Source organism: Perca fluviatilis, chromosome 9 (assembly GCF_010015445.1).
Source record: "Perca fluviatilis chromosome 9, GENO_Pfluv_1.0, whole genome shotgun sequence".
In the NCBI taxonomy this organism is placed as follows: domain Eukaryota; kingdom Metazoa; phylum Chordata; class Actinopteri; order Perciformes; family Percidae; genus Perca; species Perca fluviatilis.
Window position 1 is genome coordinate 39,658,333 of NC_053120.1, and position 17,856 is coordinate 39,676,188.

The window sequence follows — 17,856 nt, forward strand, 5'->3', positions numbered from 1 at the left end:
TACAGAGATTCTCAATTGGATTTCTTTATTTTCAGGTCCAAAAGGAAAGTGTTGGGCAGGAAGGATTCCGCTGAGTTGAATGTGAGGAACCGCCTCGGTGCTGCATCGGGGAGCACCCCGACCGGCAGCACTGCGAGCTCCCCAGTCCCGCTGGTGTCACCCGCCCCCGCCGTGACGCCGCCGGGCCTGCACAGAGTCTCCGGGCCCATCTATAGGAACGCAAAGAGGTCCAGCACCTCCAACGAGGAGTTCAAACTGCTACTGCTCAAAAAGGGCAGTCGCTCAGAATCCAGTTACCGCATGTCAGCAGCAGAGATCCTCAAGAGCCCCGTCACTCCTAAATCTCACGGAGATTTCCTGATGGAGTCCCCCAGACAGCGCGAAGAGCCCGCCTCTCCCCTGCAGCAACAACAGCAGCATCAGTCAGGACCAGATCAGCCCTCCAGCCCTTATCCCAAAGCCAACGCAGAGGGCTTCTCCCTGAAATCCTTCCCCTCATCTGCTGCTTCCAGGCAGGGCCGCTCCAGAATCCCCCCGCCTGCCAACAGCAGCCGCTACGGCATGCGCAGCAGACTGTACCCCGTGCCCATGCAGGCCATCTCTGAGGGCGAGACGGAGAACTCAGACGGAAGTCCTCATGACGACCGCTCATCACAGGGCTCCACATAGAAAACAGAGTAACAGTGTCAGAAGGTATGAAATTATTTTGTTAGTTTACAGTAAAAACAAATGGACCAGAATGAGTTCTAATATATAAGAGGTGTAGTGAGGGCAGGAGCATTGAGGAGGTTATTGTTAATGTATACAGAACATTAGAGATAATCCACTTTTTTAAAGAAATAATCATACATTTACTGTTTGTGGCTGAGTTTTATAGATGTTTCCTTTTGGTTATTCTGTGGATACTTTAAACAAATGTACCTGTCTTCAGAAATATTATATACACACGTGATATGAACACTTAGCATTAGAAACAGGGAACCAGATCATTTAGCATCTGCAGCAAAATATGAATGATGATTGAGTAGAAATGATGAGCAAAACATTATTCTACAGAAAACAAAAAAAGGCATACATGGTTCTAAAAAACTATTATTTGGTTAGTTTATGGCCAAAGCCATGTACAACACCAATCCTTCCCTCAGCCCTACTACAGTATATTCATGTTCAATCTGTTCTGCTGTCATATTTCTCCAGAATTTAAAATGATTCTCACAGATGGAAATTTTTATCTAGTAAAAATGGGAAAATATATTGGATGAACTGTATGTATTCTGTGAATACCTATGCAAGTAGACACCATTTTTACATTTCTTCAAGCCAGTTATATAACTAATTGTGATGCTCTCCAACTGATCATCAGGACTAACCCTGTGTGAGAAACAGCAGTGTGTACAAAAATGTGAATCCTCAATGCATCTATTCCTATTGATGTGTTTGTATATTTTACTCAGTCCTTTTCAAAGCCTATTGTAAATTATGTCAAAGATAGCTCACTTTAACAATATTTTCAAATTCTCATGCAATAAGACGAGTAATTAGAGGTGACACAGGACATGTCAGAGCCAAGCACTAACTTGACAATCTTAGGAGACAAGAAGGGAGCAGGTGTTAACATGGGAGAAGAAAAAGTGATCAAAAAGTCCGAGGTGGTGAACTAGGAGAGCTGTAAAAGAATAAGGAGGTTGTGTGTTGTTGTTTTTTTAAAACATGAAAAGGGTCATTTCTGGTTTGCTGACTCAGTGTGTTTACGAATTGTTGGAAGAGGCAAATGGAAAGTGTTCAGGAGGATCAAATATGCCTTATTTTACGCTCAACAAGAGACAGTAAGTGACAGAGCAGCTTGGCCCTCAGCAAGTGGAGTGTTTTTATGAGATTTTTCGGTTTTGATGGAGGAGGTAGGGTTAAATATGGAGCCAGGTTATCATCTATCTATGATGAAAAGACGTCCTTCTGGATTTAGCGGTCTAGCATTTGCTGCTATTTTGTACCAAATGCTCGTCTATTTAATTTTCTATCAAAATATAACCTCCCGTAGTTTCATATTTTTTGTGTCACAACAATCTAAATATATTTATTTTTATAACTGGCACAGAAATTCTCCGTACGATTCCCTGATTTGATTGACACCTCTAGATAACCTAAAACTGAAATCTTTACATGTAATGAATTGCTGGTATAATTAATAACGTATTTTATTCAGATAGTTATTTTGTGTATAAGAGACAAATTTTAAATCTTATTTCAGACACTGGTTGCAGAGACAAATAGGAAAGCCACTCATTAATTAACAGTCATAAGCTACAAGTTAGGTTTTAGTTGTAACCCTGGCACTCTGAGGCTTTTTATTTGTCCCACATATTCACAATCATTTTATAAGTATATGGTGTTTAATGCAGTGATGGTCTATGTTGCCATATTGCCCTATGGAAGACTGTTCTTCCCTATAGGTACACTGTAAATATCAACTTAATTTTGGCCTTAATGATACTCCATACTAATGCAATGTCATATAACAGGGTACACAATGGGTTGTGTCTATGTACCTTCATTCCAACTTTTTTTCCTTTTTTTTTTTGCACTGATAAAGTGATGTTTGTGAAGTTTCATCTGTCTCTTGCTGTACCTGGAGATATTTATAGACCTTTACATGCAGCTGTTTGACTTTCCTTGAATAATATCCACACTCTGAGTACACTTTCAGAGTGGAGTAGATGCTTCTGCCAAAGGCTAGAACGTGCACGTTAGTGGCATCAAAAAACGTTTTTCTCTTCTCGTTTACTTGACTGAAACAAAACCGAAACTAAAGAAGAATTACAGCGTAACTTATGGTACTAGATGCATTTTGGACTTCAGATCGACCTCTGTAGGTATCAGCTTTGTATTTTTTTTGTACAAACTTGTAAATACAATAACTTTTGGAATTGTCACAAAGGTTGTTGAATTGTTTCTTATGTAAAAACAAAAATGTTTTCAAAGTTTACATTGATTTCCAACCTTTGTATATTTTTGAGCTGTGGAACACTTTGTCTTGTATTTATTTTTTAGTAAGCATTGTGGAAATCCCATAGTAAATCCTATCAAAGCCAAGTGCTAGCACCACAGGCTGCTTAGCAAATGTGTATAAGAAGACAAATAAATGTGACTGCCTTGAAAATGACTCTTTGGCTCAGGTGTGATGTTAATTGTTCTTATTTTAAAGGTGTTATACTATAATTTACATAACAGGTAAATGAGGACAATATGTCCTGATTTACTGTAACAGAAGATACTACGTTCAAGTGGTGTAATGTTACTAAGTAGATTTACTTGAGTATTTCATTTCATGCCACAAAACATATCAATACTTTATAGAATGTGATGCATTGTCATTCATTAAACTTGACCAGTTACAACAGTAAAATGCTACCTACACCCTGCTAGGGGCCATTTCTTTACATTGAGTACTATTACTTTTGGTACATTTGCAGATAATACTTGCATACTTAAGGAGAAAAAAATATTTTGTTGCTTAAATTAAATACAGCCTTCCTATGGCTTTTTGTCTTGTTACGATGTCACGTCTAGTCCTCACATCTGGTTTCAATTCTGTCACAAAAACAAACTGATGTTCTCTACTGGACTGCATTGTCAGCATTGTCTTCACAAGATGGCGCCATATCTTACAACAAAAAGAGACTATAGAAGGCTTTGGTTTCACGTGATGGTAGAATTAGAAAAAGACAATATACATTAAATCAAGTATATAAAACATTCTGTGAATGAAGAATTGGAGAATTGGTCAAATAACACTATCCCATACTGTAGATTCATATCCAGACCATATTTTTCTTTTGCATCAATCGAATGCAGAGTATTTTCACAATACATGACTTTCTTAACCAGACTGTGGCAAGATTTAAACACCTAGAGTTTTTTTTTTATTTTTTAGCAATATTCTAAATCACAAAAAAATGCCACAGTAGCCACTCATTTAGGATAAGCACTAGAGGGTGTTCGTTAGACGAATCCACAGGAGAATGCTGGGTAATTTGATGCAAATTGAGTGTAAATTAAAATGATGCCTCTTTGTGTCCCGGCCAGAGAAATAACACAGCTGAGATTTTTTTTTGTAAACATCTTAACAAGCCTGAACTGGTTCCTCTCCACATAACAGACTCAAGGCTTAGCCGTAGTTATTAACATGTCATTTGTGCATGTGTTGTGTCACTTTCATGGTCATGCTCCAGCGCCGAAGTCCGTGTGAATTCTCTTTGTTGCTCTGGCTAATGTCAAATGGACAAAAACGCCTTGTTCTAAGTTAGTGCGTGTCAACTGAGCTGAGATTGTAAGTGAAGAAAAGAAAAGGTAAACAAAGCCCTGGACTGTTTGGCATCCCAAGTTGGTACCCATCAAGGGGCAAGTCGACCGTGTACCCTGACCTCGATTAACATTGGAGACAGGATGGCTTGGCATGAGTGTAGGTGGTGCAAAAATGATTTTCGCTCTCAAGAGAAAGATATTGCATGTTTCACAATAGTAACGTGTAATGTGCCTAATGTGTAATTTTATAAAGAATAAAATGGAAATATGCCGATTTCAGGTGACATGGACGGCCCCTAACCATGAGGAATTGTCCTACAGTACGTGCTTTGATGGTGGTCGACTACAGAGATGTCTTTCTTTCAGTGTTTGTCTCTGTGTTGTACAGCAGGCTTTGTGTCATTATTTTCCCTCTGGCTCTAAAGACTACAGCAGATATCGTATAGGCCTGAAAAGCAAATGGGAGCCCAACATGACATTTATCATCGTCTGATTATGATGAACATGAACAAAGGCGAGTAAAGATCTTTAAAAGAACACACAGCTTCTCAGCGCTTACTCACTGCAGATGTTAGGGACCGTATGAAAATTCTTAGATGGGTAGGAGAGTGGGAGTCAGAAAAGAGTAGGGAGGGAGGGAAGTGTAATCTTTATTTTGCTGACGGGAGGGTCTAATGTTTTGGAGAAGAGCAGGAGAGAGTTGTTGTTTTAACTCACATAATATCCCCATGTCATAAATGTGTTTTACCATTTGCATAAGAAGCAAATCTTTATGTCAATTCTGAGCAATCTGTGTCAAATTGTGTCTTTCCATTGACTTGGTATGCAATCGCTCCACCTCTAGAATTTGCCTCTCATTTTGTGTGAACACACATTAACAGGGCTTTACCACAGCCAAGCAAGTATCTAATGTCCGTATCGAGAAACACAACACACGTGGAGCTAATTAGTGCTAACTGATCAAACCCTATCTCAAAAAGTAATTTTTCACTTGCCAAAAAATCATTCCATTATGCAGCATCATAACAGGAAGCATAACTGCTCTGAAGCTAAATGTTTTCATATAAACTTAGTTTAGGATATAATCCATGTTCAGCATCAAATTCATGTTTGTATTATTTGGAATATGGGGTGTGGTGACTTTTTATAAGTCAAGTGGAGGGTCCAAAAAATAGTGATGATGCTGGGGAGGGTCTTGCTTTTTTTATAAAATGAAATAGGAGATTCAGCCCCCGTCCCCCACCCCAGTAATTTTCATGCTGTCCCTAAATGCAAAAGCCCTGCAGAGGAATCCATTATGGATGTAGGTGCCTGCTGTGTCCAATCCATGTCAAGGAACTAGCGGGTAACATTTAGGATCATTCAGCCTCCGTTTTTGGATTTGTTATGTCTAGTTACACATTGGAACAGCACGTGTAGCATAAATGTGCCAGAAACAGTCTGGAGCTGTAAACAACATCCCAGCATACCAATATATTATCTAGATGAGAGCAACTGGAGGTGGAAAACTGTCTGATATTCATGGTTCTACCTCTGGTTAAGAAGTGGTGGTACAGCACAGTCAGCCCTGATCTGCTGTATTTCCACATGTGAGTAATACTGACTGTAGACAGGGTGGGGGGAGGAACACTGAGGAGGTAACCACACCAAAGTCCCCACCAGGCCACCAGGGTATACTGTGAGGCTCATTATAGTGCATTAAACAGCCTCCCCGCGGAACAATGAGAGGCCCCGGGGCCCAGAGGCAGAGCCCGAGGCTGGCAGGGACCGATATGGAGACCCAGGGGATTCTGCTCACCCGGGCCTGTCACTACCACACTTTCATCCACAGCTGCCAAACTCCATTCTCCTTTGCCTATGTCATCAGCCACTCACCAGGCTAACACTGCCTAACGTACTGTTTAAAATGAAAGAATGAAATACTGTGTGAAAGCCTCTCTGGCACTCAGATAAATATATACCATTCCTGTATTGCTTCTAAATTGTACCTTCAGGAACTCAGACACTGGAGATTTTTCATGACCCTACTTTTTTTTTTTTTTATCTCTGTAGATGTATACAACCTTGCCTTTAGACAAATCAATTTTCACTTTCCTAAGTTTGAAATGCCCCAAATAATCCAATAATTCACAAGGAAAAATAGAAAGATTTAAGAAAGTCTGAAAAAAATACTTTATTTCCTGCTTTCCTTTCCTGTTAATAATCTCACAATTTACACTAGACTTAACTGGCGACCCCTTGTGGATTTAATTACCGGGAAGTGTACCAATTCAATATTGTCTCTGTCACCTATAAGTACCACACTTTCTTTCAGGAAACTGCCTGGAATTGTCTGTGGAAAAAGCAGACCTGTAAAATAAAGCGACAGCTGGCCTATTTTTAGACTGACGCGACATGAGCACTATTTCTTCTCGGCAACTATATGGATATGCATTTTCTACGTTCGAGTTTGTGTATATATTTTAACCCTTTGTAACCTACATAGCCTACTGTTATTGTTAATATTCTGTATCTACTTTTTTCTTTTTGTGTGTCCCTGTCATCTGTGTGGAGAGGAGGAGGAGGGAGGACCCGCTGACGGTGCTGCGTGCGCAGCTTCAGTCTGGAGTCGAGACCGCAATGAAGAGATAAATAGAAGCCTTATCGTTTTATTTCAGAGTATTAGGGCTCCCATTCATTGCTAATTGAGAGAGGGCAGCTGACTTGGAAAGCTGCTAATGCGTCCGTCTGCTCGGTAGGTGAGTGAACGTTGGTGTTCGGTAGCGAAACTGGAATATTGTGGAAGAATGACATTAAAGGACGGGAGATGAAAGAGGGTGAGCCAAGGCTTTTCTCGGTGCTGCGTCGCGTACACACGCTCAAACGTGAATTGGTTTTAACATTAGCATGTGGGGACGGTTCAGCTAGCGGCACGGTCTCGGCTTAAAAACGTAACCTTTTAAAACCTTTTTTTTTATTATTATTATTTCAAATTTAGAGGTAATTTGCGCAGCTAGTTTGTCAACATTAACTCGTTTTTTAAATACACGCCAGTTGAACGGGAACTTTAGAAATAACGTTATGATTTAGCACGAGGACCCACCTCTATGTATATGCATATATATATATGTGTGTGTGTGTGTGTGTGTGTGTGTGTGTGTGTGTGTGTGTGTGTTGTGTGTGTGTGTGTGTGTTCTAATGGCAGCGGAGCGTCACGCGCCCCCAGCCCTTCACGTTCTAGCCGTGTGATGTGCGGAGACGTGCGCATACATGGCGCACAGCCTCCCTGCTTTTCATGGCGAACCGTCGGCTTGCTGAGGGACCACACACGTCAGTAACCAGGCTCCTAGTCCGGAGATGTGTCCGGGAGCACGGTACCGCGGTCCGTAGGGATAGAACAGATATAAGGACCATCTCCTCAGATGAACTCCGGGCCTGTTCCACCAGCCTTGGCTTCTGTAGCCTGTGTGTCTGCTTATATTGGTGTCCCAATGTGCAATGACTGAACTAGTGTAGAAATTGCGAATTTAAGCAATGGTATGAATACCCCTAAGCTTCTGCAGAAGCTATCAGATGTAACTCCGATGGGCTCATTTACATAGCAGGAAGACATAACACGCATTTTAATTTCTAATGTTTCTAATCTAATTTATAATTTGTAATGTTCAGGAGAGGGAAATTATGGACTTTTCTCTGAACATTTACTCTCAGTGTGTCTTGTCCAGCCACCTATTTGCTAATGAGTGCATTCTAGTTCATATACATAACAATACTTGACACCCAGCGGTGTAAGCCCTTACTATGAATGTTTTTTAATATGGTTTTATGGTTGAATATTCTCACCTTTACCCCATTTGAACAGGATTTCATGATGACTATTCCAATTGTATTCATTAGAAGTGTTGAATTATTCATCAGATGTGAGTATTATTGTGGCGTTTAGGAGATCAGCTGGAGGACAACTGGCTGAGTAAAAGGGTATGTGCCTGCGTGTGGGAGCAGCCTGCATCAGTCTGAGGATGTGAAGCTCACCACGAGGCTCCATGTGTCTCTCTAATGAGATGTAATTGGCTATCGGAGCGGAGGGGTGTTGAGGGCGATGACCTTTAGATCATCAGCCATGCTCCATCCATCCCATGGTGCTTTGTTCCCTCTGCTCTGAACTCCAAATCAAACCCAGAACGAGGACTCTTGCACGAGCAGAGAAACCGAGTAGTTCTTGTAATGTATTGTGGACTGCAGTGCAGTTTAATGCAATTGAAGAGTTCAGGCGTTGCTGTTTTCTCCCTGCTATTGACTTACTATGGCGTACATTCCATCAATGAGGCAAGGAAGGAGAAAAAAAGCAAATGTGGAAATCATTATGGGACAGGGGAGGGGTTTCATTTGGCTCTCTGTTAGGTCTCTTCTTGCCTATTTACTCAATTAGCTGTTAGTGGCTATAGTGAACACAAAGCTCTTACAGATGACGTGGGAGTTGTAAACAGCATCAGATGTGTTGCTGGTCCCATCAGTCTTTAAAAACAACATTGCAGGTTTGTCTGTGTTGCATGTTTCTTACAGTGGCTCATATCTACAAACTGCATCATATGGAAATGGGAAACTCTATCTCTGTTAAGATGGATTTAGGAAGATGAATACATCTAACCTTTAGGCTATGGATGGAAACAAGGTTGTGTTTAATTCTCTGACAAATCTCCGACTCTATATTCTCTATATTCTGATTTGTGCCTGAGTGCAGCTTAACAGTGGCCTCACAGGCCCGTTTAAAAGGTGTTCGATTTAGCTTGAGGTGATGGCAGCAGTTTATATTTGACCACAAGGATGTGGGTGATTGAAGTGGACTTTAACTGAGGAGGTACAGTGCAGAGGGACAGAAGTACACATGTCGATTTAGCTGACTTGTGGCACATGAGCAAGAACCAAAGAGTTGTTTGCGTATGCAACATCTTCCTCTGACCTCCCCTGTCTGTGATAACACAGAGACAAAGCAAAGTCACAGAGTCAGATAATGTAACCGGGTGGGGGGGGGGTAGCAAAGATGAACGTGGTCTCTGTGTACTTTGGCTCGCTGTAGACTTTGCTGGTTAAACTTCCTTCTTGTGCTGCTGCTCGTCTGCAGAGTTTGACATTGTGCTCACATGACTCCAGAGAGGAGAGGTTGGAGCAGTGAGCTGTGTGAACTGCTGCGGGGTGTGGGGGGGGCTACAACATGTCACCCTGGTGGTGATTACTGATTAGCATCAGGTCACCTGATCTGCAGGCTCAAAGTGACACTCACCAACACTATTTTTATTTTTTCCCATAAAACAGAAAGCTGCTGAAGCATAAAGCATTATTATTATTATATTTCACCCTGACTGCTGAGTTTAGAGCGATAAAGCGGCGTTTTAAATAAGAAAGACTTCTTTCAGGCGCCTGGGTAGCTCACCTGGTAGAGCGTGCGCCCATATACAGAGGCTCAGTCCTCGATGCAGTGGCCGCGCGTTCGGTTCTGACCTGCGGCCCTTCGCTGCATGTCATCCCCCTCTCTCTCTCCTTTCATGTCTAAGCTGTCCTATCCAATAAAGGCCTAAAATGCCACATTTTTTTTAAAAGAAAGACTTCTTTCATATTGGTCAGCGCGGCTTCATCGTGTCACAGACCACATGATTCATGATATCAGGCAGGAAATGTCTCAAACTTCCTGGAAGGCAAGCATAAAAACTGCTGGGAAAATAGAAACGATCCTAATTTCCTATTCACGTTCTTAACTAAGAGCATCAGATGTAACCTAATATTCCATATGTGTTCTTGTAGAAAGAGGAAGGAGTGAGATACTGAGGAAACTGAGAGGAGAATCTACTGGAAACGTCTTGCTCGTGCACGCAGGCAGTAAGCCTGTTTTCACTGGGTTTGTGGGAGACTTTGGTGCACGTATGTGGCGTGGGGTTTAGGGGTTCTCCCTCAAGAAAATGTTAGGCTTTTCAATAAATGTATACAAATAAATGCAATTTCACATCATTTTGGACCATTATTATTGCCATATGTGTCTAAAACGATGGGGGCGGGGGGAACTAGAGCAGATAATAAATTAATATAAAACAAAAAAAAGCTTAAAGACAAAACTTGCTAAAGAAGTCCACTGGAGACCAACTACAACCATTAGATCTGAGAAAGGCATGTGGTTAGTTGTAAGTAAGTTTATCTGATTAGGACAATGCACATTAATCAACATTCTTATAAATGCACCAATGTTAGCCAGTCAGCTAATTTTCAACAGTAGTCCTAGTATGCATGTCCTTATGGTGGGAAGAAACCCACGCAAACACGTGGAGAAGATGTAAACTCCACACAGAAAGGCCCAGAACGACCTGGACTCGAACCCAGAACCTTCTTGCTGTGAGGTGAAGAAGTGAAGTGCTAACCACTAACCAGCCACCGTGCTGCCTGCTGCATGTAGTTAGTTTTGATGCTCACACTGATTTTACGTTGATTTTGGGCTGCAACTGACGATTTCTTTCGTTGTCGATTAATCTGTTGACGATTTTCTCGATTAATCGATTAGTTGTTTGGTCTATAAAATCTAAAAAGCCCAAGATGACGTCCTCAAATGTTTCAAAGATATTCAGTTTACACAGAGGAGAGAAGAAACGATTTTTTTTTATATATAAAAAATGACTCAAACCAATTAATTGACTATCAAAATAGTTGTCAATTAATTTAATAGTTGACAACTAATCGATTAATCTCTGCAGCTCTACATTCATTCAGCTTAGGTGGTGCCCAGAACGGCTCAGGTGCTGTACCTAAGCCTTCTAAAGGTGGAGGAAAGCCTGCATGTGTGTGAGATAGATGTTGTTTGCTTGGATTTTTGTGTCAACAGTTTGTCCAAATCCTTTTTGTCTGGCCTGTGATCCCATGACTTGCAGAATGAGTCTTCCCTATGAGGACAAAGCAGCATGTGTGCTACACAAGTCTATCTATACATGCATATAGACAGCCATGCCCCGCTGACCCTTCAAGAGACCTGATGCCTTCCTCTTTGAACCCTTACGTGCTCACCATCACCAACTCTAGACTGTGTTGGGAACAAACACAGGAGCCTGAAGCTATACATGCACAAAAGCTTTTATTGGGTTCTTAAAGGGGGTGTTTAAGCGTGTGTCTGTATTCCCGAGGTGCACACACTTCCCAGACTTTTCCCATGTGTGAAACAGCAACAAGGTTATCGGCCGACCGTCTGGCTGCAGAATCCTCCGTGTAATCCATCAGAGCCATATTACAAAGTCTCATCTATGCTTCAGAACAATATACAGTACAACCAGCCCGGGGAAGGTTAGCTTTTGCTAGAAAATTGGAAGTGCATGTGTGCATTTAATTGAGTTTTTCATTTAAAAGGCACGGGATACTTTGTTGTTGCATTTTTTAGGTTGTTTAAAGGGTTCCCCTCCCCAAGACCTGAACATGTTGGTGCTCCCATCACCGTCAGTATGAATAATTGACCTGGCTGACATCGGATGCATCGTATCTCCAGGCACCCAGGGGGTGTTTGATCGCTACAGATGGATGAGGGTTGACAGCCAGTGCAGGCGGGACATGTGTTGTGTGTGGAAGTGTCATGTAGTAGAGGAAAGGCAACACACAGTGGGCTTATAAAAGCATGAGAACAACTGGGACGCTGTCCAGGGGTGATAGATAGATAGATACAGTAGATAGATACATAGATACATAGATAGATAGATAGATACATAGATACATAGATACATAGATGGATGGATCAATTATTAACTGGGTACCTTTCCCCCAGTAAAACCTTTTCTGTGTAGATATAGTATCTCGGGTGAGGGGGGTAAACACAAGCAGCATAATGGAGTAAGGAATGTGTGTGCTTGTCCACATATTATATAGTTCAAAATGTCCGTCATGTATTCCCAGAGCCCAAGGTGACGTCTTGAAATGACTCGGAGACAGAAAGCTATTCAGTGGGACAAAGAAAAGCAGCGAGTGTCTCGTCTGAGAAGCTTGAAACCCGAAAATGTGTGGCATTTTTGCCTGACAGCTTGCTTAGATAAAGGCTAAGGGGAAATTCAAGGTCCCGGTAGCTTAAAGACATCACACACAACATACATCATAAACAGGATGATAAAATAACAAATCCACATGAATAATATGGACAATAAAAGAAAAAAATACTAAATAAAAAATCCAAATGAATGTACCAAGGGATGTATAAGCATGAGAGGCGTGCAGTGACAGGGCAGGTAAGGTGCTCTATGAGAGGGGGTGTCATGGTGGTAGTGCAAATAAGTCAACGATAAAATCAACAATATTAGACGTACGCAATTCTGAGGCAATGCAAGTTTATTTCTGTAGCGCCTGAACGAGACAATTCAAAGTGCTTCACATGAGCCTAGCAAACTGTCATTATCTCCTGTTAGACTAGTCTCTGTTTACATTTGAACGTGTGATTACAGTTACAGCGAGGGGGGGGGGGAGAATCGGGCTCTGACTGGAACATACAACACACAGTCATCAGTCATGTTCCCAATCTTAATTTCCTGTGTTTTATTCCAATGGCCCTGCTCCTACTCACTTCCATGGGATGATTCATGATGATAATTGTTTATGGGATGGGTTGCCCAATTATCTTCTCAGCCTGTACACACTGGGGTATAATCTCCTCTGTGGCTCTGGTGGAGCTTTTTCAAGCCTGAGAAGATGACCTCGATGATGTCATAGTCATATCATCAGGGTTGTCTCAGATTAGGTTTGGAGAGTACACATTTTATTTAGCAGAAAGCCTGTGTTACAAACAGGAGGTGTGGAATTTGTGCAGGTGTTTTTGAGGCAGAGAGGGTTGCATTATGGGAAATGTAGGAAGCAGTGTTTTTTTTTTTTACATTTTTATTGGAATCTCAAAGCACGTCCATCCATCATTTTCCAATTTTGGATGAAAAAAATAAATAAATAAATAAACCAAAAGATAAGTAATTGAAAAAACAGGAATAAAATATGAAAATAAAAAATAAATTAGCGAATGAATAAGTAAACAGCAACTACTACTAAGAAAATAAAAACTAGATGAATTAATAAATGAAGCAGTGTTTTTTGGAGCTAAACAAAAAGACTAAAATTCAGGATAGCCTGTCTTTGCTGCTTCGAAGTGCAATACTGAACCACCGGAGAGCCCTTTTTGTATTTTATCTCAATCTAAATGTTATGGAATATGTTGCTGTGATAATTAAAAGTCATAAAAGCCATTTATAATGCTAAAAATAAAAGGGCATACCTAACAGTAGTCCTTTGTGAGCTCTAATAGACACAACATAGAGCTAGTGTCCTTCAAATAGCATTGCTCGAAGGACAAATTCCAGAGAATTCTACGGCACTGTGTACACTTCTGGGTTATTATAACAAATGTCTGAAACTACTTTGCATCATTAAACATTGCGTTTCTTGTGTTTCAGGGCATAATGGATGAGACCTGTCACTAGCACTTGATGAAGATTCCGATTGACTCCTGAAACTGAACCATGGAGGGTAGCGATGATGTGTCTGTAACCAGGACGCTGTCCCAGACGGACGTGTGCAGCGCTGACGTGGGAGGAGGAGGAGAAATCCCCAGTAAAGTGGAGGATGGAGGAAACCCGCTCAGTCCTGCTGAGTCCTGCGGTGGCGGTGGTGGTGGCAGCGGCGGCGGCGGCGGCAGTGCAACAGGACTGAGCAAAGGCGGGCTCTCTAACCGGATGGAGCCTCCTGCACCGCCAGTTGTGAGCCCCACTGCTGAATCTCCGGGAGGCGTGGCGCTTAAAGTCGCCACAACCGTGCTGCACCCGGTGTGCCTGGGAGACAGCCCGCTGATGCTGCCCATTCACCTCCAGATGGCCGGGGCAGCCGGAGCGCAGCTCGGCCAAATGGGGGCAGCACCGTACTTGATAACAAGCCAGAGCCCTGTTTCACTTCCCCTGGTCCTGGATCAGCAGGTCCTCCAGCACATGGGCCCCTCTGTGATTCCTCAGAGCACTAACTGCCCTCAGCTGCCGCTCCAGAACAACGTCCTGTGTCCCAATCTGTTTGGTTTGCCTCCAGCGGTGGAGCAGAAGTCAGCAGGACAGACGCAGGACGCTAACCTTCTCTCTCTCCTGCAGAATCCAGCTTTTGCGGCCATCCTGCAGGATCTCTTCCCGTCCCAGGCCGGTTCATCAACCTGTCAGTCACCGGGCTCCACCTTCTTCCCGCTTCCTCCACTCACAGCTCCCTACAGCTCCCCTCTGGCCCCGTTGGTCCCTCCTGCCACACTGCTAGTCCCCTACCCTGTCATCATCCCCCTGCCGGTGCCTCTGCCCGTCCCTCTTCCCATCCCCATTCCTGTCCCTCAGGCTGAGGACTCAAAGGGGAACATGCCAAAACCGGTTTGCACTGTGAGTAAAAGCACTCAAACGTCTCCAAAAGATACTACCTCTCCTTCGTTGTCTTCACGCAGATGCATGCCGTCGTTCCAGCCGCAAAATGTGTCTCCGTCCTCGCTCCCTGTAGATGAGGGACAGGCTCTGGACCTTTCTGTCAGAGCACGTCCAGTTGAACTAAAACAGGAGTACCCCAGCCCTCAGCAGGACAGCGTGCTCGACTTGTCAGTGCCCGCTGTGAGGAAAAAGTGCGTTCAGTCCGACAGGGAAGCAGCGTTGCGTTCTGGCCAAGACGCTAGTGGCACGTCTCTGTCTCTGGGTGTTGAATGCACTCCGAGTTTAGATTCCAAACTCCTGGGCAGTCTGGCTTCGCTGGAGTTCAGCCGGCAGCACAAGTGGGTGGTTGACAGCAGCGCCGGTGGGTCGAGTTCTCTGAGTCAGCAGGCGTCTCTGAGTGCAGCCGGCAACCTGGAGATAGTCAGCACCTCGCAGACGGCCAAAGTCATCGTCTCGGTGAAGGACGCCATCCCCGCCATCCTCTGCGGAAAGATCAAAGGCCTGTCGGGAGTCTCCACCAAGAACTTCTCCATCAAACGGGACGGCAGCCAGGGGCCGTCTCTGCAGCAGCTCTACGGCGTGCCGTCTGCGTCCCACGGCGAGCAGCACGACCCCAACAACCCGCATAAGAAGCTCCCTAAGAACAGAGCAATCAAACTGAAGAAGGTCAGCTCGCAAGAGATCCATTTCCTGCCCATGAAGAAGCAGAGACTTGCAGCGCTGCTCCCCAGGAAGTGAGAGCGCTCGGCCCAGGAGGATTAATACTTGGACCGCTCTCTGGTAATCCCTCCACAGCGTGTAACATAAAACACTTGTGGGGACATTTCTGTGATCAAACTCATACACTCCAAATGTTGCATAAGCTGAGACTCATGAGTGTCTGACAGCGTGACACCACACCGTAGTTACAGAAATGTGTTCCGTTCGGAGTTTTCAGACTTGTATTTTACATAATGCACTTCTCTACAGCGTTATACTCCAGCAGGAACGTTTTTGCATATGGCAGCGTAATGGGCTCTCCGTGTGGCTTTGGAGATGGTCTTTATAAATCAGAGATGTTGAGGGAACATTTTTTGACTTTATAATTACAGCAAAGACACATGGGCTCCATTTTTCCATTTGGCATCATGGTTTGTTTCCATATGTAACTTTTATTGAAGTGCACTGAAGACCTAAAACCAATCCTGATAGTTGAGGTTCTCACTGATCAGAGCAGAGCAGTATGTACTGGCAGGACGTGGCCGAGACTGTTTAAACGTGTCCCATGGTCGGAAATTCCCATAGTCATCAGTCGCTCACTGAAGCGATTCATTCTCCGATAGGGGTTTAGCATGACAGGCTAATAATGACTTGGCAAGGCCAGAGCCACGATTTCATAAAAAAAAATAGCCTACATGTTGGCAACAGCCATCAGTCGTGACTAAATACATTCTTATTTTGTTTAAGGGCAGGGAAAAAAAGGGACGTCTTAACTGTCTTCACATTTAAACAGAACTTTGTACAGGCCTGTCCAAATATAAGGAAAGTATTTCTGGAAAAGAGCTATTTTAGTTGCTGGCTGAATTAGCCGTTTTTGATTAGCTGGCAGTGCTTCAAAATACAAGCCAATGCAGAGAAAACCCCTCACAGCAAGTGCATGAAACACTAGAGCCCCCCCCCCCCCTGCTGTTTCCATTAACAGACTAATGAAGAGAATCTAGGTGGAAGTTTTAATATTATTCTCACCAGTGAAACCAACTTAGAATGTGGAGAGGAGATGAAGTTGAACAGCCAGATTAAAGAAGAAATAATGAGATTTTTGGGATCAGTGAGAGAAAATACTGTATAATTGTGAAGTGTGATATTAGTCTGTTGTTAGAATCAGTACTAGTGAGACCCCCCCCCCCCGTCCCATTGTTATGATCAGAGTTGTGAAAGTGAGAGTATTGTTGTGTGTCAGTTTATTTATCCTCTCGAGTGCACTTTGTCATAGTTTAGTTGAAGACGTTACTGGGTTTCCCACCTATTCTACTGTGCTGCCCTTTTGTGATTATAGCATTTATGGAATCTGTGAATTATAGCAGCCATATGCAGACTGTCTGGATGAACAAAGGAGGGATGGAAAATACCTAGAAGCTCTACTTTTGACCTGTTCTTTATTTATATTGATGTACTCTAGCAATCCCTGATCATCTTACTTTAACTCATGTCTGCAGTCCTTTCAACAGAGGGCTCTTTGGTTTAGTAGTTTGAACTGATCACTCTGGTTGTACAGGATTTCACCCTAATTTATTCTTTGTACAACTTTTATTTATAGTCTGTATATATGCTGGATGGTCAGTTAGGAGACAGTGTGACTGGATATAAAAAATAAACCTGCTTCCTTTGTACCTGTCAGTCTCTTGAAGCACTTGTTGCTTCTTATTTGCATTAAGATCAGTGAAGAAACACAGTTAAATGTTTGCTTACTGTACAGTATGTGTGCTTTTTATATGGAAGTGAACTAAAATCTCTGAGGTCTGACTTTGTGTCTCTGCCTTTTTTTCTTGATGACCATTTTATTTATCTCAAATATGTCCGTTTTTGTTGATGAAACTGGTTTGAAATCAGAGAATATGTTCTCATGTCAGAGTTTAGTCATTAGGAAGGGCCTTCTGATTAAAAAAAAAATCCTACATAAAAAGACAAAAATGTTTCATAACAAAACCAATCAGCCAGTTAGGCATTCTTTCCATGTGTACACCTTGTGGAATAAATTAGGGTGGTTTATCTTCTGCTTCCCTTAAACCTTGATTCCTATCAAATCACCCAACATTAACTGACCTGTCTTTAGTTTCTGAACTAAAGACAGGTCAGGGAATGAAAAGCCTCCACAGGCTGCTGAAAGGTAAACGGCTTCACTCCCTCATGTAAGCAAATGCTCTGCAGTTTAGGAGACTAAAATAGTCTTGAGTGCCATGTTAAAGTGATTTATAATAAATTCAGTGTGCACGCGCACACACACAAACTGCATGGACTGTGAATGACGTAACCATGGTAACAAGACAGGTTTTAGTGTACTGATGTGGAAATGACTTGCATGCAGTTGAGATTTTAAGATTTAAAAGCCTTTACTGTAGATACAGTCTGAGAACAAAAGTCCTTGGTACAA

At 42.6% G+C, this 17,856-nt stretch overlaps 2 protein-coding genes across 12 annotated transcripts in view; both read left to right on the top strand.

Moving 5' to 3' along the window:
- Positions 1 to 3,160, top strand: part of nhsa (Nance-Horan syndrome a (congenital cataracts and dental anomalies)) — a 63,789-nt gene extending 60,629 nt beyond the window's left edge. For all 9 annotated transcript variants that reach the window (XM_039811121.1, XM_039811122.1, XM_039811120.1 and 6 more), the window contains one exon: positions 36 to 3,160. In XM_039811121.1, the coding sequence (XP_039667055.1) occupies positions 36 to 669 (634 nt within the window). In that variant the 3' untranslated portion in view covers positions 670 to 3,160. The remainder of the gene's footprint in view (positions 1 to 35) is intronic.
- Positions 3,161 to 6,888: 3,728 nt separating this feature from the next.
- Positions 6,889 to 17,228, top strand: LOC120566071 (retinoic acid-induced protein 2-like). 3 transcript variants are annotated; one of them, XM_039812312.1, is made up of 2 exons: positions 6,889 to 7,118; positions 13,731 to 17,228. In XM_039812312.1, exon 2 carries the CDS (start codon positions 13,797 to 13,799, stop codon positions 15,462 to 15,464), a length of 1,668 nt encoding a protein of 555 aa, XP_039668246.1. In that variant the 5' UTR covers positions 6,889 to 7,118; positions 13,731 to 13,796; the 3' UTR covers positions 15,465 to 17,228. The 3 variants fall into 3 exon arrangements, with proteins under 3 accessions (XP_039668246.1, XP_039668244.1, XP_039668245.1); XM_039812310.1 differs by having other exon boundaries at positions 6,889 to 7,040; XM_039812311.1 differs by having other exon boundaries at positions 6,889 to 7,036.
- The last annotated feature ends 628 nt before the right edge of the window (positions 17,229 to 17,856 follow it).